At 49.1% G+C, this 24,333-nt stretch overlaps 2 protein-coding genes across 9 annotated transcripts in view; both read left to right on the forward strand.

Moving 5' to 3' along the window:
* The first annotated feature begins 115 nt into the window (after positions 1-115).
* Positions 116-6,534, forward strand: LHX1 (LIM homeobox 1). 3 transcript variants are annotated; one of them, XM_032618089.1, is made up of 6 exons: positions 116-686; positions 1,080-1,697; positions 3,563-3,789; positions 3,886-4,163; positions 5,529-5,694; positions 6,089-6,534. In XM_032618089.1, exons 2-6 carry the CDS (start codon positions 1,528-1,530, stop codon positions 6,466-6,468), a joined length of 1,221 nt encoding a protein of 406 aa, XP_032473980.1. In that variant the 5' UTR covers positions 116-686; positions 1,080-1,527; the 3' UTR covers positions 6,469-6,534. The 3 variants fall into 3 exon arrangements, with proteins under 3 accessions (XP_032473980.1, XP_032473981.1, XP_032473982.1); XM_032618090.1 differs by having other exon boundaries at positions 116-591; positions 886-1,697; XM_032618091.1 differs by having other exon boundaries at positions 116-591.
* A 5,714-nt stretch (positions 6,535-12,248) lies between these two features.
* Positions 12,249-24,333, forward strand: part of AATF (apoptosis antagonizing transcription factor) — a 119,105-nt gene continuing 107,020 nt past the window's right edge. For 5 of the 6 annotated variants that reach the window (XM_032617797.1, XM_032617801.1, XM_032617798.1 and 2 more), the window contains exons 1-4: positions 12,249-12,488; positions 13,515-13,706; positions 16,367-16,792; positions 17,250-17,387. In XM_032617797.1, coding sequence (XP_032473688.1) covers positions 12,398-12,488; positions 13,515-13,706; positions 16,367-16,792; positions 17,250-17,387 — 847 coding nt within the window. In that variant the 5' untranslated portion in view covers positions 12,249-12,397. The remainder of the gene's footprint in view (positions 12,489-13,514; positions 13,707-16,366; positions 16,793-17,249; positions 17,388-24,333) is intronic. The other variant, XM_032617802.1, reaches the window with a different exon arrangement.

Here is a 24,333-nt window from a genome sequence, read left to right on the forward strand (position 1 = left end):
TCCCGGCACTCTCCCCAGCCGGGGGATGCAGAATGGTTTACAGAGGGACCGCGAGCCGCTGATTGGTCGCAGACCGCCGTGACGTCGGCGGGCGCTGCATTAAGGCGAGGGGGCTTCCAGAGCCCAGCCAACAGCCAGGAGCAGTGACCGAGCCGCCGGAACTGGGGAGAGACGCGCCGGGGCGGCGGACTGGGCCAGGAGACCAGGGACAGAGGGACGCTTGTCCGGGGACAGCCTACAACGAACTGCGGCCCGGAAGGCGAGAGCGGCGGCCCGTGCCGAGCTGTTCCAGCCGCACAGAACTGTAGCCGCTGCACCAGGACGTTTTTTAAAAAGCTCTTCAAGCTACTCCCCCTCCCCCCGACTCCTCCCGCTGCAAAAGAAAAGAAAAAAAAAAAAGGAAGGAAGGAAAGAGGCTAGAAAGGAAACCCAGATTTGCCATCACAACGAAAAAAGAGGGGAAAAGGAAAAGAAAAGTCGAGAGACTGTGGGGTTGCACGCAGGCAGCTGGAGCGTGGGCCGAGCGATGTGGGGCTGCGCGCCCAGGCGGCCGCGAGTTGCTACTGGAGCCACGATGCACGGCCAGGCGCGGTGAGGAGCCAGACGGCACCCCTCCCCGAAGGAGTCCAGGCGCAGGGAGGGCCGTCCCGAGGAGACGGAGGCCGCCAGGCAGGCCACGGGCCGAGGTGACGGGGCTGGGGCGGTGGGGAGCGGGCGCGCGCACCTGGCTGCGTCCGCCCGGAGTTGTCCCTCTCACTCTCGATTGACACAAACACTTCTCCAGAAGGGGGGAAACCTAAGTAACAACAACAATCAACAACGAGATCTTCCTCCTTTCCTCCCTCCCTCCCTTCCCCCGCGGCCTGCCCCCGCCCCCTCCCCCAGGCCCACCGCAGGCTCCCAGGGCGTCCCGACCCGTTGCGCGAGGCCGACAGTTTAGGATCCAAAGCTTCCCGACTCGTTTGGTTCTTCTGTTTTTATAAAAAGAGGAGGGGAAATTCCGGTGACGGGCAGCCCTGCACACACACACACCCGCCCTCATACCCCGACAAAAGCAGATGCACTTTGACTTCTGACAGCTCTACCTCAAGCCCGAGAGAACTCAGCGGCGCTTTCCCTGCAAGCCGAGCTCGCCGCGTCGTCCTCTTCCTTCTCCGACTGCGTTTTATTTATTTATTTCCGTTCCCGTCGCCGTTCTCGGTGACCTTCACTCCTTCGCGGGCTCTGGGCAGAAGAGTCGCTTTCTCGCCCGCCTGAGACTCTTTCCTCGCCCCAGGAGCGGCGGCGGTGCTGCTGTGCCCCGGGGCCCCGGGACTGTCGGGCTGCACACTCCACCGAGGCGCCCCCCGACCCTCATCAGCCTCCTCCCTCTCTCTGATTTTCCGGCGCGGGTTTCAGTTTGCACTGCCAAGTGTGTCTCCCCATTTTGGAGGGGCTGGGGAGTTCCTGCCGGTCGTCTTGGTGAATCATCCCCTCGGCTCTACCTGCGCTTCTCTCTCCGGGCCTCACCCGACCAAACCAAAGACCATGGTGCACTGTGCCGGCTGCAAAAGGCCCATCCTGGACCGCTTCCTCTTGAACGTGCTGGACAGGGCCTGGCACGTCAAGTGCGTCCAGTGCTGTGAATGTAAATGCAACCTGACCGAGAAGTGCTTCTCCCGGGAAGGCAAGCTCTACTGCAAAAACGACTTCTTCCGGTGAGTACTTACCTCGCGCGCCTCTGCTGCTCCTTCCCCGCGGGCCCTTCCCGGCCAGCTTCGGATCAGAGGTCAGCGTGGCCGTGGCGGCCGCGTTAGGAGCTGCCTTTGGAGAGGGCAGCCAAGTCCCGGGGGCTCCCGCCTCTTCACCAGCTGGCGCGCTGGGCTCCCCGGGACGCGGCCTGCTTTCGTCCTGGAAATTGTGGGTCTGGGCTTGGTTGCACGTGCCTGGGAAGAAAGGGTCTGAGCTCGCCTCTGAGCCAGAAGCCTCTCCAAGCTTGGAAAGAGGTAGCTCAGCCTCAGGAGGTGTAGCCCCGGCTCCTGCCTTTCCCCTTGCAGAGCTCTCCAGCGACTGCATCCTCCGGGCCTCCCGGCTTTGCTCGTCCTCCAGGCTGAGCTTAGAAGCCCAGGCTAGCTCCATGCCACTGTCTTTTCCGTCTCCGAGAAGTCTTGGCGGGAACCGCCGAGCCTTTTGCATGGAGTGTCTGAGTCGCCTGCGGTGGCAGCGGCAGGGAAGCGCTCGGCCACCGTGCCTATCCTGCACGCCCCAGGGTCTTCCTGAAACCCGGTTGGGCCTCCCAGCGCCGACCTGGGCACACTACTGCACGGTAGCCTAGACCTTACCTGGCTGCCTGGGTTGGCGGGAGGTTCGGCCTCCGCCCAATGCCGACCTCAGCTCTGAGGCGCAGGCTCCGCTCGGAGCCCTCCCAGGCTCTGCCCACCACAGCCCGCCACCTCCTTGCCGAAACCTGGGGAAAAGCCGAGACCCGGGTCGTCGGAGCCGGGGGACTTCTCCCGACAACCCTCCTCCGTTTAGCATTTTAATTGAATCCTCTTAAAGTTACTATCTTGCCACCAAATCCACACAACACACAAGTCAACAGAGAACTGGAGCAAACTCGAATTGAAATTCCCTTGTGCCCGTTTGAAATCTCCCAGTTTACTTGGCTGACTTGGTGTCTGCTTTTCTCTGAGTTGTGGTAACAGATCAAACTGGGGGACAGAGTGGGGGTTCGAAGCCACCCGGGTCGCTTTGCTCAGAGGCCTGGGACGCGCTGTCCCCAGTGCATCCCCGGGACGCGCGGCTGTGGTAGCGGCGGACCATGGAGCAAAGCTCTGTCCGCTGGTATTGCCGAGAGCAAGCTCAGGCTGAGCCTCTTGGGCCTCCGCCGGTGCTGCCGGGCTTCCCGCTACTGGCGGGAGCCGAGCCAGGGAGCGGCGAACGGTGCCGACTGCCAGTGGGCCCCAGAAGCCTGGCTCCCGCGAAGCGCGGCCCGGCACCTAGAGCCCCCATGCGGTCTAGCTTGCGCCAACCTGCTGGGCTTTGGGCTTGAACGTGGCGACGGCCTGGCTGTGGCCATCCGGGCTCTCCGCGGCTGTTTGTTTACCCGCGGCTGGACCGGACCTTGCCAACCCCGAGCCCGTGTGCGCCTTCTTTTTCGACGAAGGAGAGGCAATATAGAGAAAAGCGGTGATCGAGACGCATTTGTATGGCGCTCTAATTTTGTTCTCTGAATCTAATCGGAAAATAGGTGCCTCCCTCTCCCTTCCCGTCGCCACCTTGCCGCCTTCTTCGGCAGCGCTTTTTCCCTCTCTGACAACGCTGGGCGTGAGGCTAGGGGTGGGGGCAGCTTGAGCTCCTTACTCCATCATTCTAACCATGTGTATCAACTCCCTGACTTCTCACTGGTGCCCCGCACTTTCTCCTGCCTTCTTGCCTGCTTAATCGGCATTCTGCCTCTCTTTGGCTCTCCCTCTCTTTCTCCTTTTCCTCTTGCCTATTCTTCTTCCTCCACTTTCTTTCTCTATCGCCTTTCTCCCTGTTTCTGTCTTCCCTTGGTCCTCGCCAACCCGCCCCCCTGCAGGTGTTTCGGTACCAAATGCGCAGGCTGCGCGCAGGGCATCTCCCCTAGCGACCTGGTGCGGAGAGCCCGGAGCAAAGTGTTTCACCTGAACTGCTTCACCTGCATGATGTGTAACAAGCAGCTCTCCACCGGCGAGGAGCTCTACATCATTGATGAGAACAAGTTCGTCTGCAAAGAGGATTACCTAAGCAACAGCAGCGTCGCCAAAGAGAACAGTCTCCACTCAGGTGAGGCCCTAATTCCCGGCTCCTTAGGGGCAGGTGGGTCCTGGGGGAGGAAGGCCTGCCAAGGTTGCTGCTCACCTGTCCCTTCCCTCTCCCCAGCCACCACGGGCAGTGACCCCAGTTTGTCTCCGGACTCCCAAGACCCGTCGCAGGACGACGCCAAGGACTCAGAGAGCGCCAATGTGTCGGACAAGGAAGGCGGCAGCAATGAGAACGACGACCAGAACCTGGGGGCCAAGCGGAGAGGGCCGCGTACCACCATCAAAGCCAAGCAGCTGGAGACGCTGAAGGCCGCCTTTGCCGCTACACCCAAGCCCACGCGCCACATCCGCGAGCAGCTGGCTCAGGAGACTGGCCTCAACATGCGTGTCATTCAGGTCAGGGCCCGAGCGTGCCACTCAGTTCTCTAGAGACCCACACAGCTACTCCGTGCAGGCCGAGCTGGGGCGGGGGGCTGTTTTGAGGAGGAGAGTGAGTCCCTGTAGGCTGGCGGAGGGGGAGGGAGAGGCCCAGACACAACCCTACCCGGTTCGAACTTCAAAGCGTCGCCAGATGGGTAGAGCATCTGGAATTCCCTATACCTCCTCGTCTTCCTGGTCCAGCGCAGGTGAGAGTGGTGACGGTGGGGGAGGGACGGGGAGCATGAGGCTGGAGGAGGGGACACTGTCGGACACCGCGACGGAGTTGGGACCTATCTGTCTGCACTGCCACCCCTGTTCGGGAGGAGCTAAGAAGTCACTGTGCCTCTCGGAATTAATCGGTTCCACTGGCTTCTGCACAACGTGATCTCCCTCTGCGGGTCCCCACCCCCAACTTTGTGGGTCTCTTGCCCCAGTTAAACAAGCCCCAGAGCAGAGACTTCCCCTCCGAAGAGAGGTGGGCTGTCCAGGTTTGAAGGGAAGGTGGTCGGGGTGGGAGTCAGCTGTACCTCGGCCTGTCCAGAGTAGCACGGGATGGGAGGTGGCCATCCAGGCAGCTGCGCAGGTGCCCGCTGTGAGGTCTTGAGACTGCGTGTGAACCGGGCCCCAGTCTTGGGCCCAAGGTTAGGTGTCCGGTGCCTGGAGGCTCTGCGGGGGTATGGGTGGGTGTGCCGGGAGGCTGTGTGCATGGGCACACTCTTCAGGCTGCCCTCCACGGGGGCCCTCTGCCTCTGAAAGGTTGTGCGATCTTGTGCGCAGGTGAAGGGGAGGCTGCCTGTCTGTGTCACTACCAGTGAAAGGCTGTGGATAAGTACGTTTGGCACTGGGAGATTGTACGTGGGTGGAAAAGGAGACTGTGGGTTTTGGTGTCACTATCTTTGGGAGACTGAGTGTCAACAGGAGGCTGTTTGGATCCCTGTCACTGTCATGTGGCGGAGGGGGCTGCCAGGGTCCCTGAAAGGGAAGCTATGTGTCTGATACTATTCGGGGAGGTTGAGCCTCGGTGTGTACAGCCCCCGGGAAGCTGTAACTGTGTCGGTGGAATTATTAGAAACAACTCCAACTGCTTCATGTTGAGCAGGGCGGCTTGCCCAGTTCCTCTGACGGGAATCCTGTTCACCGTGGGCTCAAGGGCCACCCTGCGCGGTCCTACTCAGAGACCGCGCCCCCACCCCCACCCCCGCCATATACAACACACAGACACACCACACGGCCCGGAATCCGCGAGATAAGTGGTGAGGGGCCAGGTCCGGCCGCGCACCCGAAGTCGGAGGTGGCGTCTCCGGGGCCTCACCCCCACCCCCCCCCGCGTGTGTGCTTCAGGTCTGGTTCCAGAACCGACGGTCCAAGGAACGGAGGATGAAGCAGCTAAGCGCGCTGGGCGCCAGGCGCCACGCCTTCTTCCGCAGTCCGCGCCGGATGCGGCCGCTCGTGGACCGCCTGGAGCCGGGCGAGCTCATCCCCAACGGGCCCTTCTCCTTCTATGGAGGTGGGTGCGCTGCCTAGGGGCAGGGCGCGGGCGGGGCGCGGGCAGGGCAGGCGGGGTTGGCTTCGTCGGAAGCGGGTGGCAGCGCAGAGGCGCTTCTGGCTTTCTATAGAGAAGTGGAGAGTAGGGAAGAGATGGCTGGAGGCTGGGGAGTAAATCGAGGGGAGGTAGTGAGACCGGACCGAATTCCCGACCCTGAATGAGGCGAATGGGCAGGTAGGGAGCAGCTCCAGCGTTCGCACCCAGCCTTCTCCGTGCTTCCGGCCCGGCAGGGGAGCCGGGCGAGTGGCGACTTCCCCGAGTCGCCCTCCCCAGCCGGCTTGCGCGCACGCCTTCCCGCCTTGTCACCTTGCCCCACCCAGGGCCCCGCCCTGACAGCCTCCTCGCTGCTCCGCAGATTACCAGAGCGAGTACTACGCTCCCGGAGGCAACTACGACTTCTTCCCGCAAGGCCCCCCGTCCTCGCAGGCTCAGACGCCAGTAGACCTGCCCTTCGTGCCGTCGTCCGGGCCTTCCGGGACACCCCTGGGTGGCCTGGAGCACCCGCTGCCCGGCCACCACCCGTCGAGCGAGGCTCAGCGGTTCACCGACATCCTGGCGCATCCTCCCGGGGACTCGCCCAGCCCCGAGCCCAGCCTGCCCGGGCCTCTCCACTCAATGTCGGCCGAGGTCTTCGGGCCCAGCCCACCCTTCTCGTCGCTGTCGGTCAACGGCGGGGCGAGCTACGGAAACCACCTGTCTCACCCCCCCGAAATGAACGAGGCGGCCGTGTGGTAGCGGAGTCGCGCACGATACGCGGAGTTCGTGGTTGTACAGAAACGAACCTTTATTTAAGAAAAACAGAAAAAAAAATTAAAAAAAACATAAAAGCAAGTCATCCCCCCCACTTCCTCCAGCTTGGGGGGTCATTTTCCGTCTGGGGAGACCGGATGGGAAAGGGGGACACGAAATAGAATCCAAATCCGCCTGGAGGTAAAACTGGGATCCGTGCGCTGGCTGGCAAGGTGCAGAACTGGGGCTCCCGCAGGGAAACGCAGACCTCTCCCCACCTCCCGCCTGGACCCGGATTCTTGGACAGACACCGCCGGGGTGAGCGAGAGCCCGGCGGGCTGCATAAAAACACCCACGGCAGCCGCGGGAGGCGGCCAGTCGGTGGTGACGCCAGGAGCCGCGGGGAGGGAGGCTGCGTCCGCAGCCGGTTGAGGACGGTGAAGCGGCCGGGGCTCTCCAGGGCCAGCCAGGAGGGTTCTGGCTCTGGGAAATTTATTAGTGTTGTCTCAGAGTTCAGCAACAGCGACAACACACAGCTTCAGAAACGCCGACCTGCTGTGCATCAGGTGGGACTATATATATATATATTTTTTGTCTCTCTGGGTTTTTTGGTTTTTTTGTTTTTGCCAAAATTGCAAAATTCTAAATGTAAAGCCCTCAGTATCAACTCTTCTACCTTCACAAAGCTCTACACACACACACACACACACACACACACACACAATAGGATGGTCTCCAGCCAGACCTCTTAGTAAAATGACTTGAACATCAGCTGTACAAGAAAAGTATTCTACCTTCACACACACAAAATTAAAAAAAAAAAACTATTGAACTAAAAACAGTCAACTGTTTACGTATAACGTTAAATTCAGGAGTTCAGTGTTTTACTAATATATCCTGTTTTGAAACCTCTTGTTCAAAACAAAATGTTTTGAGCAATCAACCAAAATTGTTCATTTTATTTTCCTGTAGATGTTCTGACAGATTTACAGGGCTCACAGCTCACTGTGCTAGTATGTAAAAAGGTGTTGTTTACACAAGGCAAAGAGAAAACGTGATATTCAGACACTTGCCAAATAGAGTAATTATAGCACAAATACTGTAAAGGTGCCTGGCACCACAACCTGAAAAAGTGTTAAAAAAAAAAAAGTGTTACAAGGTTTAAAAAAAAAAAAACATCTTTGCTAATTTTTAGTCCTGTTGAACATTCATGGAATTGTTAATATGACTTATATAGACCCACACAGGTTTTATTTTTGTGTCTTTAAAATAAAAGTCCAAAATATTTAAATTTTATGGTCAAATATGCAGTCAACAGCTGCTACTTTTTTCTTTATATATTAAATTTCTCATATGTCTTTTATTGTTCTGATAAACCTAAGCTTGTGTGACCTCCAGTGCATATTAGACCATTCACTGTATGAAAGAAAACATGTTGAATAAATTTGTGAGTTTTTAATAAAAATAGAAAATCTGATGTTTAGATAACTGGTGTGTTATTTGATGTTTTAACAACTAGAATTGAGCTGTGACGGAGCTGAATGACCTCTCAGAAGCCAGGAGGAAGAGAGACAGGACTGGTGGATCTGTTTTTACCTTGGCTGTAGTTGAACCCCTTTGCTAATGCCAACCAAGCTTTTCTCTGTGCCTTCCTGCTGTTATTAACTACAGATTTGCATTCTGTGAATTTTAACGGATACAATTGAGGAGATGTTTGCTGATAAGTTAATATAGAACTGGAAATAGAAATCAAATCCATGGCTAAAAATGAGTGGTCCCAGTCTGTCATTAAGCTTGAGACCCCATGCACTCTCTCCCTCTCCCCTCTAAACAGGCAAAACCAGATTTCTGAACGTCAGTTACCTATAAATAGGTAGTTAGAGGTGGTCCTTTTCTATTTCAATTCATTTCCCATAGATAATCCTGCTTTCTAACTTGGTGGTTTGAAAGATAACATAAAATGAATGTACAGCACAGCTATAAATGAAATACTTTAATCCCTTTCACAGAACTGATGTGAAATAGTTGTTTTATAGTATTTGTTTCATTTGAAGTTTCCCAGAAGGAAAACGATTTTGCTTGGCACAAGATACATATTACTTTCTCTGAAAGAGGAGTAAAAATAACCAATATAGAAATCAGATTTCAACTGAGAGTTGCCATAAGGTTCTGAAAAGTAGTTCAATCCCTTCCAAGTCTTCATTAAACATGGAAGGAATTTAAATATTTTATCTGCTGTGAAATACATGTGTATGTTTTACTATCAGACACTACCACAGTTCCAGAATTTCTTTTCCATGTCACCTACATTTCAGTCTGGATTCTTTATTTCCTTTTTTTTTTTTTTTTTTAAATCAAGGGTTTTACATGAAATGGTATGTAATTTCCAGTGTTGTTTTTATATTTTGTTAAGACACAACCAAGTGTATATTTCTTGCTAAGAAGGCTTTAAAATAAATATTTCACTGCATCCACATGACAGCTTATTCAATGGGGAGGACTATCGGGGTGGAATATGACAGTGTTCTTTCAGAAATCCAAATTTATGAAATACTGGGGAGACTTTTGAAACTCCTAGCCTCTGCATGCAACACATTTACCTGCTTTGTATGCAGATCGCCTTGTTTTTGCCCTTTTAGCATTTATATACATTAAATCATAGCCAACTTATTCATTATAGCCAGCCTCCTTTAAAGACATTCATTTAACTGAACGTATGCTCATTGGGAAGCCACATTTTCCTATCAAGGCTGCTGAATTATTTAGCAGCCTTATTGTGGAATCCGGTACTTGATAAGCATTTTAGAGTTGGTTGCTCGGTGTGGACACAGTTCTTCTCTCTGACTTCTCTCTGGCAGCAGCTCGGTCTTTCCCCTTGGAAGCTGTGTCCAGAGCCCTAACGAATCCCTGGACAGGTGGCAAACTTCAGCAGTCAAATGTGGAGTCGCCCGAGGCGGGGAGGTCTAGGGATGTCAGGGACTGTTCTTGTTCCCATCAGAGCTGTGCTGCCCACCTCTGGCCCTGAGGTACCGAGGAGCGCTGCACCATTGCACTGCGCCTGGGCGCTCCCCGGAGAGGCTTGCGGGTGGGAGGGGAGCACCCAGGCGGTCCCCTCCGACCCCCAACACAGTCTCCTCTCCTGTCTGGGCTTGGCCGCCTGGTTTCTCCCCACAGCCATCTCAAAGCTGCCACCTCTGTGCCTCTAGCCACCTGCCCTCAGGGTTCCAGTGACTGGGAGCTGCCATCTGCCCTGGACGAGGGAGGCATAGCTCACCCACCTCTCTTTTCCAGTATGGGGTAAAGTGGGAACTGCTTTAGGGCTAGACAAGATGGGGGAGGGCGATGCGTGGAGAGCCAGGACAGGCATTGGAAAGGGCCTGGGACCCTTGATAGTATCTGAGAAGAGAGAAAGGTAAGAACATGGTTTCCCTAAACTCTTGAAACTCCTGGTCACCTGAACAGACAGGAGATTGGGACAATGGGGGGGGTGGTATCCAATGTCACCCCTGCCTATCCTCTGCTCTTCCTACACCTGTGTGCCACTTTGCAGCCCTTAGGCAGAGGGACCATGAACTGGGAGACCTTCTGACCTTCTCTGGAGAGGACTGTTCTTTTCGGAGTATGCTCGCATTTATTCCCATCCCCCTCCTCATCTCATCTGCTCACATCACAAGGGCAGTCAGGGTTTACATTTCTTCTAAGAGGTAGAGTTTTTGAAATAGCCCCTCCCATAGTCCACCGTCCATCTCCACTCCCACTCCCATCAGGAAAACCCTCCTCCCTTCTCAAGAAACTAGAATCAAGTAGGGAGGACCCCCCAGAGAGGGGATTTAGGAGGTTGCTGCCTCCTGCCTCCACATCTCTGAGCTGCATCTTAAGTCCTAGAACTCTTTCTTCTTTCCTCCACTCCTGGAGGCCCCTCCCTACTCTCAGGATGGGGTGAGAAAGCTAGAGAAGCATTTTGGGGGCCCTGGGTTGTGTGCAACAGCAGTAGAGTGGTCTTGATTTCTTCCTCAAAAGGCTTCCCAAGTCAGTGGGTGCCTGGACAGAGACAGAAGAGTAGGGAAGCAGGCATTTTCTGCCCAGAATTATCCAGCAGTGTCCTGTTTGCCTGACAGCTAGAGGTGCTCTCTGCCTTGCCTCACCTCCCGGCTCCTTTTCTCCCCTTTCTTTACCCCAAGGCTAGGTTCCTAAGCCTTATTAGTGTCCCAAATAGGAAGGGAAGAGGACCGGGGGAGGTAGTTTCCTAAATGTGGGGTGAGGGAAACATTTTTGTCCTTCAAAGCCCGGGGCCATGCCTGTCCCAGTCCGTGGAGCCTGCTTTTACTCTGGAGGCCCCAGACAGCAGGCACCAGACTGCAATTACAGGGGATATGGTTTGTTTTGTTTTGTTTTTGTTTTAAAGCTGTTTTCGACTGAATTCTATTGCAGGTGGTAAAAAGCAGTTTTCTTTGCCTCAGTGCCTTGCCTACGGTGCCACCATCCTAGCTGGAGTGCTTTCCCTTCCCAGTGTCTGTGGGCATCTACCCTGAGGGCTTCCTGCCACCACCTAGGAAGGGGACATGGAACAAGTGGTCTCTTGTTGCTCTTGACGCTGCGGATGCATATGGAGACTAGGGAATTCAGGGACCCTCATGTCCCTTGGGTTCCACAGGAGACACTGGAGAACTGAGGGTTCCCCAGGCTGTTCAACTGTGGGATCCAACTGGCCTGGGCTGTTCCCAGGAAGGGCACAGGGCACCCCTGACCCTGTTTCCTGGATCCATTTGAGGCAGTGTCCATTTAGGGGCTTCTAGTTCTTTACAGGTGACCTCAAACAGATACTGGAAGGATAGACCACTTTCTACTCCCCTGATCATCCCTTTTTGCAGTTTCTCTTCACATGTTTGTCTGCCCCGCTAGGCTGATCACTGCCAGAAGAGAATCTAACTTACTCATCTTTGTATCTCATTTAGCAGTGCCTGCCACATAGCGGGCAGTCAGGGAATGCTTGATGAAGGAAAGAGCATATAAAGGGATTGTATGTTTCTATGTGCCTGGGTGCAGTTAAACTGATCCTATTGGGTCTTTATATTTTGAGTCTACCTGTGCCCCTCTAACTGCAGACCTGAGTTTTCCCGCATTTGTGCACTACTTTCAAGTGTCTGAGTATGCCCTCATCCTTGAACAGCAAGGATATCAATACCGATGGGTGTGCAGTAGAGTAATCCCCACTCCACCCCTTTTCCCTGCACAGACAAAGCTACTTGCAGAAGCTACAGAATCGATCTTTATTTACGCACAGCTATAGCGCTTGCTAATTCCTATTGATAAAAATGCCAGCAGTGCACCGCACACTTACACATGCCCATCCCTGAGGCACGATTTCCAAATCGTGGCCGTCGCGGGGCCAGAGGCATGTGCCCGGCCCCAGACTCCTCCAAATTGTGAAATGCCAAACCTTCTTTTGGTCCCAGTCTGTGCGTGCCCTAAATCACACGTAAGCTTCGAGACGCTTACCCTTTACTCCTCCTCCTTCCCAAATCAGCCACCACGGGTCACGGTTACACTACACTTTATTTCTAAGCAAATCTCGGACAAATCTTGTGACATACTTTATACAAGAGGACACAGGCTGCACGCAAGGATGTCTCGGTTCCGGGCCAGCGGCGATGCCGTGCCCTTGCGCGCTCCCGCGCTGCCCAACACACCCCCCTCGGCGCACGCGCACGCGCACACGCGACAGCCTTCCGGGCGCTTCCGCCTTCATCCTAGCAACGCACATAGGGACGCAAGCCCCGCCCCCTCCCGGGAGCCTCCCGGAAGTTGCCGGCCGGGAGTAGGGTGCACGGCTCCGGGCGTCCCTGGATGTGCTGGGGCTTAGTCTCTGGGCGAGAGGACTCGGAAGGGGGAGAGCGACATTCAGTAGCGCGGCGCAGGGCGAGACCTGGTGACCATGGCGGGGCCGCAGCCTTTAGCCCTGCAGCTGGAACAGTTGTTGAACCCGCGACCGCGCGAGGCGGATCCTGAGGCCGACCCGGAGGAGGGTGAGGCCTGTTGGGGGCAAGGCCACGTGCGGAGCCGTGGGCCGGGCCCAGTGCGGACCCGGGCGGTTTGTGAGGGGCCGGCAGCTGGGCCTCGCCGCCTAGCCTACTCTCCTTCCCCTTGCGCAGAGGAAAACTGCTTCCCGGGAGGGTGGCCCCCGGGGCAGGGGAGGAGGGCTTCGGAATCCTTCGGACGCGCGTTCTAGATTTGGTGCTCGGGTGGGCGGAGCGTCTGGAGGACTCAGGCTTGGGTTAACTGTTGATCCAGTGCTGTTGCAGGCAGCCAGAGTCTGGTAGCAGGTTGGAGGTTATCTTTCAGGATGCCCTTACTGGCATTGCGTTAGAAATGAGAAGAAAAAGTCTCATCCTTTTTTTAAAAAAACTCTGCCTGTCCCTGAGAACCTACTTGGAGGATGAAGGAAGAAGTAGGCTTCCATGGTGCTGTTTCAGCCTTTTCAGGCTTCAGCACACTTGCTTAGCGGCTGCCGAATGATATTTCTGATCTGTAGGCTGGTGTTCAAGGTCTAGTTGGGAGTAATCCTCCTTTAGGCTTGAGTCAGAGAAGTGTGAGGAAGGGAGAATACGGAGGGATAGATGTGAGTGCTGGACCGTTTCTTAGGAATAATTAGTTGAGGGAACTGGGGCCGTTTAGCCAGGATACGCAAAAAAAAAAAAAAAAACTCCTTGAGGGATGGGCTGGAGTGGGATAGAACATGATGATGGCTGACTTAAAATATTTGAGCTGACTGTTACACATGGAAGAGGGATTAGACTAGTTTTCTATGACCCAAGGCATGGAAATATATCCTTCTAGTAGATGCAGAGAGTCAGCTTTCTGTACAGGAAAGCTTTCTGTAGCAGCAAGGTAGCAAGTGGTCTGCGTTGGGAGGTGATGATGTCCCTGTTCTTGGAAGTTGGTGGGGATTTTGTAGAGGACGTTCAAGCGTGAATTTAAAGGGCTGAACAGGGTTACCATTAAAGTATGTTCTAACCAGGAGATTCTGATTACTTTTCCCCCTCCCCCGACAGCCACTGCTGCCAAAGTGATTGACAGGTTTGATGAAGGGGAAGATGGGGAAGATGATTTCCTGGCGGTGGGTAGCATTAGAAAGCTGGCATCAGCCTCCCTCTTGGACACAGACAAGAGGTATTCTGGCAAGACCACCTCTAGAAGAGCTTGGAAGGCAGACCATTGGGAGCAGACTCTGCCAGGTTCATCTGGTGAGTAGACGTATTTATTTCCATGGTACTCTTTCTTTCCTGATTTTTTGGGGTAAAATTTTTTTTTTTTTTTGATGCTCTCTGCAGAACTAGTCCAGATGCCCCACTTACTGTCTTAGGAGAAACCACTGATTTGACATTAGAAAGGGCCCTTTAAAGTACTGAATTTCACTTGGTAAGGAATCTGAAGTCTGGAGCTATTAAGTAGCTATACTCCTAATGTTTGCACTAATGGCTCACCCTAAAATGGAGTGAGAGAAAAGGCCTTGCATATTTGGATTTTGGAGAGGGCTATGTGTTGAAAAAGCATTGTGTCTGATGAGCACGCTACTCATGGATTTTGACCCTTTTCCTTTGGTTTGTCAAGCCTTTCATCGAGTCACTGGATAATATTAATTTGTGACACTCATTTTTTTGCCACTGTAGAAATTTCATAGTCTTTCCCTGTTCCCTGCAACAATTAGGAGGATGTGAGCTTATAGTTTTAAAGATTGTGAGTTTCTCAGAGTGGAAGAAGGGGGCGGGATATGGTGATTATTGAGTGGATGCTATTTGTTTTCCTTTAGAGAGGTCAGAGGGACCATGTTGAGAATCCACAGATAATATAAAAGAAACAATCACTCATGCTGTGATATCCATGGTTTAGTCCCTGTTACAGTCCTTGGGGCTCCCAGATGATAAGCTCATTTCATATTCTTTACTTAGAGAATGATAGACCAGTCCTGGGACCAGTATAATATTTATTGAGCTCTCACCATGTGTCAGGCACTATGGTAAGTCCTTTAAATTCTAAGAGCCTGGTACATAGTAAGTCCTCAGAAAATGTTACCACCATATCATTACATGTATTATCTCATTTAATCCTCCCAACAGCCCTGTGAGGTTGGTACTGTTTATCCCCATTTTACAGATAAGGAAATAGAGGGGCACATTGGTTAAGTAACTTGCTCAAGGTCATATATCTAGTAAGTACAGGCTGGAACTCAAATAAGGCAGTCTGACTCTAAGATCTATACTTTAAACTACTACTCTGTGAATATTTCTTTATCTGAGAAATGGCATACATTTAAAGAACTTACAGGATTATTTCTCTTTTCTGTTTGGCACTTAGTTTCTGTATATATGTTTTTGACAGCCTTCTCTGTCTTGAGTTTATATATTGTTACTTAAAGAAGTACTTTAAGAGATCATGTTTTCATAAAAATCTTTATTTTATGAAGAAAGTTGTTGGTAACAGGTCCCTGTATGATTATGCTTCCTGTGTTCTACCATGGAAGAGATTGGATAATCATTAAAGACCTGTAAGTGTCAGGATACCCCAAGCATAAGTAAAATCAGGAGCCATAACTAATATTCCATTTACTGAAGGATCAAGTTCAGACTCCTTCCCGTGGAAGACAAGACCCCTCCTGATTTGGTCCCTGAGCGACTCTCTGGCCTCATATCCCAGCATTCTGTACCCCAGTGCACTTTTGTGTGCTGGACCTTTGCATCTTTTGCTTTTCCTTTCCTTCCCTCTTTTCTGTCTGATGACCTGTTACTTATGCGTAATAAGTAAAACTATACTGTGTCCTTTACATGAAGCCATCTCTCACCCCTCTCTGTACACTGTACTAATGCTTTTGTAATGTAGTTATTGGTTATGCGTATCCACCACTCCTAGCAGACTGTGAACCCGCCCCCACAGATACTACATTCTGTTTGTCAGTCTCTAGTTTTTATCCATGGCTGGTTCATAATAGGTGCTTAATAAGTGTTTAATAGGCATCACTAGGGTGACAGAGATTGTGCATTTGGGACAGTTAGTGATAAACTCTGTTTTTTCAGATGCAGGTTTGGGGAAACCAGTAATTCCCTCACACCAGATGAAATTTGACCATTTTTCTTTTTTTTTTTTTTTTTTTTTTTTTTGCGTTACGCGGGCCTCTCAATGCTGTGGCCTCTCCCGCCGCGGAGCACAGGCTCCGGACGCGCAGGCCCAGCGGCCATGGCTCACGGGCCCAGCCGCTCCGCGGCATGTGGAATCTTCCCGGACCGGGGCACGAACCCGCGTCCCCTGCATTGGCAGGCGGACTCTCAACCACTGCGCCACCAGGGAAGCCCTGACCATTTTTCAAGGTCCAGGTCAAAGGCTGCCTTTTTCTTATAACCTTGCTTAAATTCACTTGCTCCACAGCTAAAATCTCTTCCTCCTCTTGATTACCAAAACTCTGTCAAAGTGCTTTTAATTCTTCTCTGTATTATAGTTTTTATGGGTCTGTCTTTCCCACTAGAGCCTTTCAGTAGGATAGGACCCATGTTTTTTGGGGTTTTTTTGTTTTTGTTTGTTTATTTTTTTTTGGCCGCGCCGTGTGGCACTCAGGATCTTAGTTCCCCAACCAGGGATTGAACCCGAGCCCCCTCCATTGGAAGCGCGGAGTCTTAACCACTGGACCGCCAGGGGAATCCCATAGGACCCATGTTTTATTCATTTTTGTTTCTCCCTTAGCATTTTAGAGATAGTAGATGTGTAATAAATATTAGTTGAGTTGCATTGAATACAGTAATACTTTTTTTTTTGGATAGGTGTCATGATACTTTAGTTAAAATGAAAGATATGGCCTAGTATTTGTTTTAAGGTAACTTTTTTTTCTTTTTCTCCTCTTCCCTCCCTTGTTTAGATCAAGAAATATCTGATGAGGAAGGGTCTGGAGGTGGAGATTCAGAGGGTCTGGGCCTGGAGGAATCCGGTGAGGATGCCATGAGTGCTGAGGAACTGGAGTGTGCTGATGGTGACAGTAGCCTGGCCTGGAAAAAGAGGAGCAGAAGCCACTCCAGGAAGGCGTCGGGCTTCAGTGTCCAGAGCATCAGTGACTTTGAAAAGTTTACCGAGGGAATGGATCACCTCGGTAGCAGTGAGGACGAGGAAGACGAAGAGCAGGAGAGTGGTATGGAGGAAGGGGGTGGTGAGGAAGACTTTGAAGGTGAGAGTGAGGAAGACAAAGCTGAAGACAGGACCAGTGAGGACGACGGGGTGGTGATGACCTTCTCCGAGGTCAAAGTTTCCGAGGAAGTGGAGAAAGGCCAAGCTGTGAAGAACCAGATAGGTTTGTACACGGCTTGCTGTTTGCTTGTTTTGAGTGTCCACATTTGATCTCCTTTTTGTTTGTTTGTGGGCGTTTGCTGTCTCCTGTGTCCTTCCAATTAGTTGGTGACGTGCCCCACTTACCTAGAGGCCCAAAGCGCTGTTCCCCTGTGCTTGGCCTGCTCTTGCTTCACTCAGCTGCTTTGCTGGTTCTGCTCTAGTACTTCTGGCAGCTGTGGAGGGTTGAAGAGAAGGGCGGCGGCTCCTCTCGTTGGGCTGTAGCATTCTCTCTCTCATGTAGCAAGTCAATTTGCGTCCAGACACCGGATTTATTTCCTGTAATAAATAGAGTGTTTCCATGGCATGAAGCTGATAAAACCATGCTGGTTAGGGACTGCTTTGATTTCCAGTCCCTCCCCCTCTCCCTGCCCCAGGAAGATTTTATTAACTGAGGAATGGAATTCTTTTTTCTTTCTCAGCACTGTGGGACCAGCTCTTGGAAGGAAGGATAAAGCTACAAAAAGCTCTGCTGACCACCAATCAGCTTCCTCAACCAGATGTTTTCCCTATTTTCAAGGACAAAGGTGGCCCAGAATTTGCCAGCGCCTTGAAAAACAGTAAGAATACTTATCGCATATTGGGATGCTTAGAACCACTGGGGTTCATTGGGATATACTGGGATTGTATTCACAGCACCACAGAGTTGAGAAGACTTGGCTTTAGTCATAATATGGTATAAAATGGTGATTTTTAACTTAAAAGAAAATAGCAGTATAACCCTCTTATCAACGGAAGGCAACTTTGATCGAAACAGGTCGGGTGCTTGAGTCATGCCTGTTCCTCTTTTTTCCAGCCCTGCTCTCACTTTCCCCTCCCCCTCCTCTTGGCTTTCTGAGCTACTGCTTTAGCGCTCAGGGAAAAACCACTGGCATAGAATGAAAGGGAGACAGTGAATGACTAACCTCAGTTCGTTTAACTTGTATATCACGTGCTTAAAGGATGCCTTTCTTTGTTGGGTGGTTTCTAGAACAAAATGCTGAGATGACCTTACTCCTGTCTCCCTTTGGGTTACAGAGGGTGATGAAGGATGGTGACCGCAGAGGGAGGAAAAAGTTGTGAAAGAGAATTGCTGGGCTGTAAAGTCCAAGAATTTTAGAAGAGCAAAGGAATTTAGCAATTATTTGGCTCCCAACTCCCTCATTTTACAGAGGAGAGAGCCAAAGCCCAAAGAGAATGAGTCGCCCAAAGTTGGAGAGCTCGATCATGCACGGCAGAGACAGCCTCCCCCAGCTTTTCTGCCTTACGATCTAGGGGCTGCCTCCTGGGTACCCAGTGGCACCAGAGGACTGGGGCCGAGGAGAGAGATGCGGGGTGAGCGCACAGAGGCTGGAATCACCATCCCTTACTTGCACGCTGAGACTTAGTGTTGTCATTTGCTCTTTCAAACTTGTTTTTATAATATCGTGGAGTTAGCCTGAGAAGGGGCCTGAGGAGGACCTCAGTCTGATTTGGCTCTGCCTCTTGGTTAGAATCACCTTAAACCATTTAAGATAAATGGGTAGGATTTCTAGGGTAAGGAATTGTGTGAACCTTTCTTGGTGGGGACTACTTGGTTTAATTAGGAATTACTTCCCAAGGGCCAGTCTTTAGATTGTGTGTCTTGACACACTTGAAGTCAGGAACCCTGCAGTTACTGTGAGGGTGGGTCTTTTGTGGCCCCTCCTCCAGCTCTTCCCCGCTTCCTCCCTCAAATAAATGGTAGCTTGGTGGTTTTCAGCATTTTTGACATTTTGGGGGCACTTCTCTGCTATTTTTAACGCCCTAGTGCCCTGATTTCCGGTATGCCTTTGGAATGAGACCTAGACCAAGACTACTCTAGATTAAATGTCCTAAATGTTTCACAATAAGGCCTTTGCCATTTTGTTACTCATTACTCTTCTTGCTTGAGCCAACCCTGTCCCCGCTTTTTTGGGGGTTCATCTCAAGATGTAGATATTTTAAGGTTTTATCAGTGCTCGGTATAAGGGACGCATTCTTACTCTTGGATACAGTTCAGTTTTTTAGCTGTTTTAATGTTATTTAACTTTTATTTTGCAACAGTTCCGATCATTTTAAACACTTAAAAAAGAAACATTTTTATTTTATTTTATTTTTTTGACCGTGCCATGTGGCATGTGGGATCTTAGTTCCCCCACCAGGGAACTAACCCACGTGTCCTGCATTGGGAGCGCTGTGCCTTAACCACTGGACCGCCAGGGAATTCCCCGATCTCTTTTTGTACTTAACCAATTGCCTCTTTGCCTCGTTGATGAATTCCAGTTAATCTGACAGATGTCTCCTAATCTGACTAGGTGGGTTGCAGCGGAAGAGGGAGAAGAAAGGAATGTTTATTTGGTATCACATATTCTAAGGTGGGAGGGTGGAGAGTTTTCTTTTTTTTTGAAATTTTTATTGGAGTATAGTTCATTTACAATGTTGTGTTAGTTTCAGGTGTACAGCAAAGTGAATCGGTTATACATATATCCACTCTTTTTTAGATTCTTTTCCCACATAGGCCATTGTGGAATTGAGTATTGAGTAGAGTTCCCTGTGCTATACAGTAGGTCCTTATTAGTTAGCTAGGAGCGTTTTCTGGTTACCAGAATTTCTATGCATCTGAAGGGTAGCTAATTCTTGTTTCTACCTTTATGACAATATGATATAATATGTTGTGTAGTTCCCTATCTTGGTGAGCAGAGTTGAAGAAAAACTTCTTGGTTACATAACTGTGGATGAACAATTTATACTATGTTATATAGCTGGTGTGGAACATAGGCTGAATTTGTACTGACCCCAGAACAAACACTGGAACTTAATTTCTTTAATTAAATCTCTTTTCAGTTTGGTTGGTCTTACAGTAAGGTCAGACTGCCTTAGGGTTTAGATTCCATCTCAGCAGTGGATTAGCTGAGTGACCTGGAGCAAGTTACTTAACTTCACAGTAAGATGGGGATAATATGATTGTGAAGATTAAAGGACGTAATCGATATAAAGCATTAGCACAGTGTCTGGCACACTGCACACCGCAAATGTTATGTACATGTGTTCTCCTCTTCTGCAGAAAGAGGCATTTGGCAGTGTTCAGCCCTGTGAATGACGGTTGTCACTGTAACTAACCATCGTTCCCACTGTCTCCAGTGTTTTTTGACTTTTTGTTAGTGTTCAGATTCCCTATATAATTTAAATTAACCATTTGTTCTGGAAAATGGGTAGTGTTATATTCTTTTATTATTATTTTAAAATAAATTTATTTGTTGACTTTTGGCTGCATTGGATCTTCATCGCTGTGCGCAGGCTTTCTTTAGTTGTGTTGAGCGGGGGCTACTCTTCGTTGTGGTGCGCAGGCTTCTTGTTGCGGAGCATGGGCTCTAGGCATGTGGGCTTCAGTAGTTGTGGCATGCAGGCTCAGCAGTTGTGGCTTGCGGACTCTAGAGCGCAGGCTCAGTAGTTGTGGCACACGGGCTTAGTTGCTCCACGGCATGTGGGATCTTCCCGGACTAGGGCTCGCACCCGTGTCCTCTGCATTGGCAGGCGGATTCTTAACCAGTGTGCCGCCAGGGAAGCCCAGTAGTGTTATATTCTAGTGTAATACTTAGAATTCAGCTTTGGCCTCTATGACTGTGAGAAGGTGATCAGAGATTTCCTTATTGCCGGACCCAGCTGCTGCCTCTGTGAAGCTTTCAACCTTTCCTTGAAATTTTTCCCTTAGGTTTTGGCGCTACTGCATGTGATGTGTGGGTTCTCCTGCTTTTCTGACTCCTCTTTTATCCTCTCAGTGTCAGTTTCACTGCATTTAAGATCCTGTTCTCAGGCTGTGTTTTCTTGGCATATTCTCTCCTTGGCTCTGTCATTTACTCTCATAGTCCTAACAGTAGCCTCTAGAACAGAGCAGACTTCCAGCTGTATTTCAGCCAGTCAAGTCCCGAGCAGCATGCCTTTGTACTCTAAGCACCTTAAACTCTACTTTTCAGAAACTAAACAAATATCTCCTTTCTTCCCCAACACACTTAGTCCCCAAATGTTGGATACCTCTCGATGTGAAATAATTTCAGAGGCATTTTTTGATATTTTAGTAGTTGCATAAGTGGTAAGTCATGAAGTAGCCTTAGCAAAATTAAGGGATTTCCCATGCACAAAACCATTCCTCTAAAGAGGTTAGCTTTTTCCTCTCTGATTTTCTTTTAAAAACTTCTGTAGCGTTAGGAGGCAGTTCTTTTATGTTGGTAGCAGCAATGTATAAGGAAAAAGGCATGTTATTTAAGGAAACCTCAGCATGAGTTGTTTAAAACTTTTCATTATGGAATATATCAAACCTATATAAAAGTAGAGAGAATTGTATAGTGAACCCATATACCTTTACCCGCTAAACACTTATCAAGTCACGGCGTATCTTATTTCATCTACTTATACTAACTCACCCCCTACTTCTGCTTTATTTTGAAGCAAACACCAGACATCCTATCATTTTATCAGAAAATCAGCATGGATCTCTAAGAGAAAAGCATTTAAAAAAAATCACAATATCATCCCACACAAAAACACTAACAGTGATTTCTTAATAAACATAACTGGTTTGAATAGATGGGGAATTGAGGGAGCATTCCTGTAAGAGGCGCTCTCTATTGTCTTTTAAGAGTTTGCTCTATAGCTTTAAATGAAATGATTAAAGGAAAGCCAAACTTCAGCCATAATAAGTTGACCTTTTAGTGAAATGCATGTTATTAATGTATTTAATGAGATGCAGTACAGATTGCAGTGAGCACCATGTTTCATTATAGGTCTAAAATGCAATATCATTGAAGACCTCTAATGGAAACAATGGTTGACATTTTGATATTTCCTATAAGCAAAATCCCCCCAAGAACACAGTATAATGTAATATAAATAGAGAGGAAGTGTTGAGATTTTCTACTTGCTTAAGAGTATAAACACAAATTCCACTATTAAGAAGTTACGTTTTGTTTGTGCCCGCCCCGCATCTTCCCACTTCTAGTTCGAGTTCACCCTCTCATCCCTCTGTGGCTCTTCCCCCAGCCCCTCAACTATTTTGACTTGAATAGACTAAAAATTTTAATGCCTATTTGACCACAGCACTAATAGACACCTTAAAGAACAACTTTTAAAATTTTGAGTAAGTCATGGCAATCGGAATCTTGATAGATAATGTTTCTGTTTTGTTTTTTAAATTTTATTTATTTTTAAGTAGGCATTGTATTCACATGGCTCAAAATTCAAAAGATGCTAATGACTCTGCAGAGAAAATCCTCCTTCCCACCCCGTACCCCTGCTACCCAGTCCCCTATCCCACAGGCAACCAATATTGTCAGGGAAATTCCCCCTTTGTTATTACTTAGTTGCCTTAGGTGACAAATCCATGAACATCTATTTCAGTGTTAGCTCGATTAACGCTTTGTGGGTTCATGACAGAGTTCTCACAAATGATCTGTAGAACCCTGGAATATCCGTAATTACTTGGGATAGGTTTAAGTATTGCTTGGGACGACGAAGGCACTTGCAAGCTTCTCCAAGTATAGCATAGTGTAGGATTAAGGACTCTTATTACTGTAGACTTCATCTAGCCAAGATGGTGTGAGGAAGATTGATCTTTTTGTTTCAGCTGATGGCTATTATTTTTAAAAATAGCTTTACTGTTCTAATTATAAAATCATGTCATGCCTACTTCAGAAATTCAGAAAATACGTAAGAGCATAAAGAAGAAAATAAGGATTACCTGTAATCTTACTACCCAGAGGTAGCCAACAGTTGTCATTTTTTTTTTTTTTTTTTTTTTTTTTTTGGTGGTACGCGGGCCTCTCACTGTTGTGGCCTCTCCCGTTGTGGAGCGCAGGCTCAGTGGCCATGGCTCACAGGCCTAGCCGCTCCGCGGCATGTGGGATCTTCCCAGACCGGGGCATGAACCTGTGTCCCCTGCATCGGCAGGTGGACTCTCAACCACTGCGCCACCAGGGAAGCCCTAACAGTTGTCATTTTGATGAATATCGTTTCAGACCTTTTTCTGTGTTTACACACACATACACACACACACTTTTTTAAACAAACATGGAATCTTACAAGTATGTACTATTTTGTAAGCTTATTTTTTTCTACTTAACATATTTCATGTCAGTATATTTAGATGTACGTCAGCATTTTCAGTGGCTACAGAATATTCCATTTTATTGATTTACTGCAGTTTATTTAGCCAATCTGTATTGATGGATACTCAGGTTTATTTCAGCCTTTCACTTTTTTTTTTTTTTTTTTTTTTTTTATATTTTTTTCTGCGGTAAGTGGGCCTCTCACTGTTGTGGCCTCTCCCGTTGCAGAGCACAGGCTGCGGACGCACAGGCCCAGCGGCCATGGCTCACGGGCCCAGCCGCTCCACGGCATGTGGGATCCTCCCGGACCGGGGCACGAACCCGTGTCCCCTGCATTTGCAGGCGGACTCCCAACCACTGTGCCACCAGAGAAGCCCCAGCCTTTCACTTTTATAAAGCATGCTTTGATAAACACTCTTGTACATACATATTCAAGCATTTTACCTAAAAGTAGCACTGTCCAATATAAATATGGTTCAAGTCACATACGAATTTTAAATTTCCTAGTAATCAAATTTTTAGAAAATTGTAAAAAGAAACAGGTAGAATTAATGTTTGTAACATATTTTACTTAATGCAGTATATAAGAAATATTAAAAGTTTAACATCTAGTCAATATTTAAATACTAATGAGATAATCTTATGTATGTTTTTTCATGTCAAGTCTTTGAAATACAGAGTGTATTCTACGTTTACAGTTCATGTCGATTTGGGCTAACCACATTTCGAGTCCTCAGTAGCCACATGTGGATACTGAATTGGACAGCACAGATCTACGTTCCTGGAAATTCAATTGCTGGGACAAAGGGATCGTACTTCTGTTTCTTTTTTAAGGCTTTTGGAAGATACTGCCAAGTTGGTCCTTAGAAGAATTATAACCATTTAATTCTCATCTGTAACAGTTGTTTTCCTGGACTCCCACCACAGAGTATTATTGATCCTCTTATTTTTCCTAAACTGTAGGTGAGAAATGAAGGCAATCATTTCTTGATAACTTTCTGTTTGATATTTACATAATACCTCTTGACTTAGCTTTGAAATCTATGCTATGTTTGGTCAGCTTTGAAATCTATGCTATGTTTGGTCTGTTTCTTAGAGAATGAGTTCTATGTAGGAAGACTTTTGGTCCCTGTTGAGCTACTACCTAATTTGTCCAACGTGGTTAATTAGGCATTTATACTATGTAGAAAGTAAAGTGGGGTCAACAGAGCAAGTGCTTCCCTTTCCAAAGCAACTGAGTGGGGGACCCAGGAGGAGAGTGTTAGATTCTTTCAACCACCCTGAAAAGATGAGCCCTAGATGGCTCACAGAGCTGTGGAAGCTTGAAAACTACTGCAGCCAATTTCATCAGAACATCTGTTTTATTGTTTTGGGTTTCTTAGGAATTAAGGTTGTCTTCAGGCCTGAAACAATCTTTAATTGTGAT

Source organism: Phocoena sinus, chromosome 20, assembly GCF_008692025.1.
Source record: "Phocoena sinus isolate mPhoSin1 chromosome 20, mPhoSin1.pri, whole genome shotgun sequence".
Lineage (NCBI taxonomy): Eukaryota > Metazoa > Chordata > Mammalia > Artiodactyla > Phocoenidae > Phocoena > Phocoena sinus.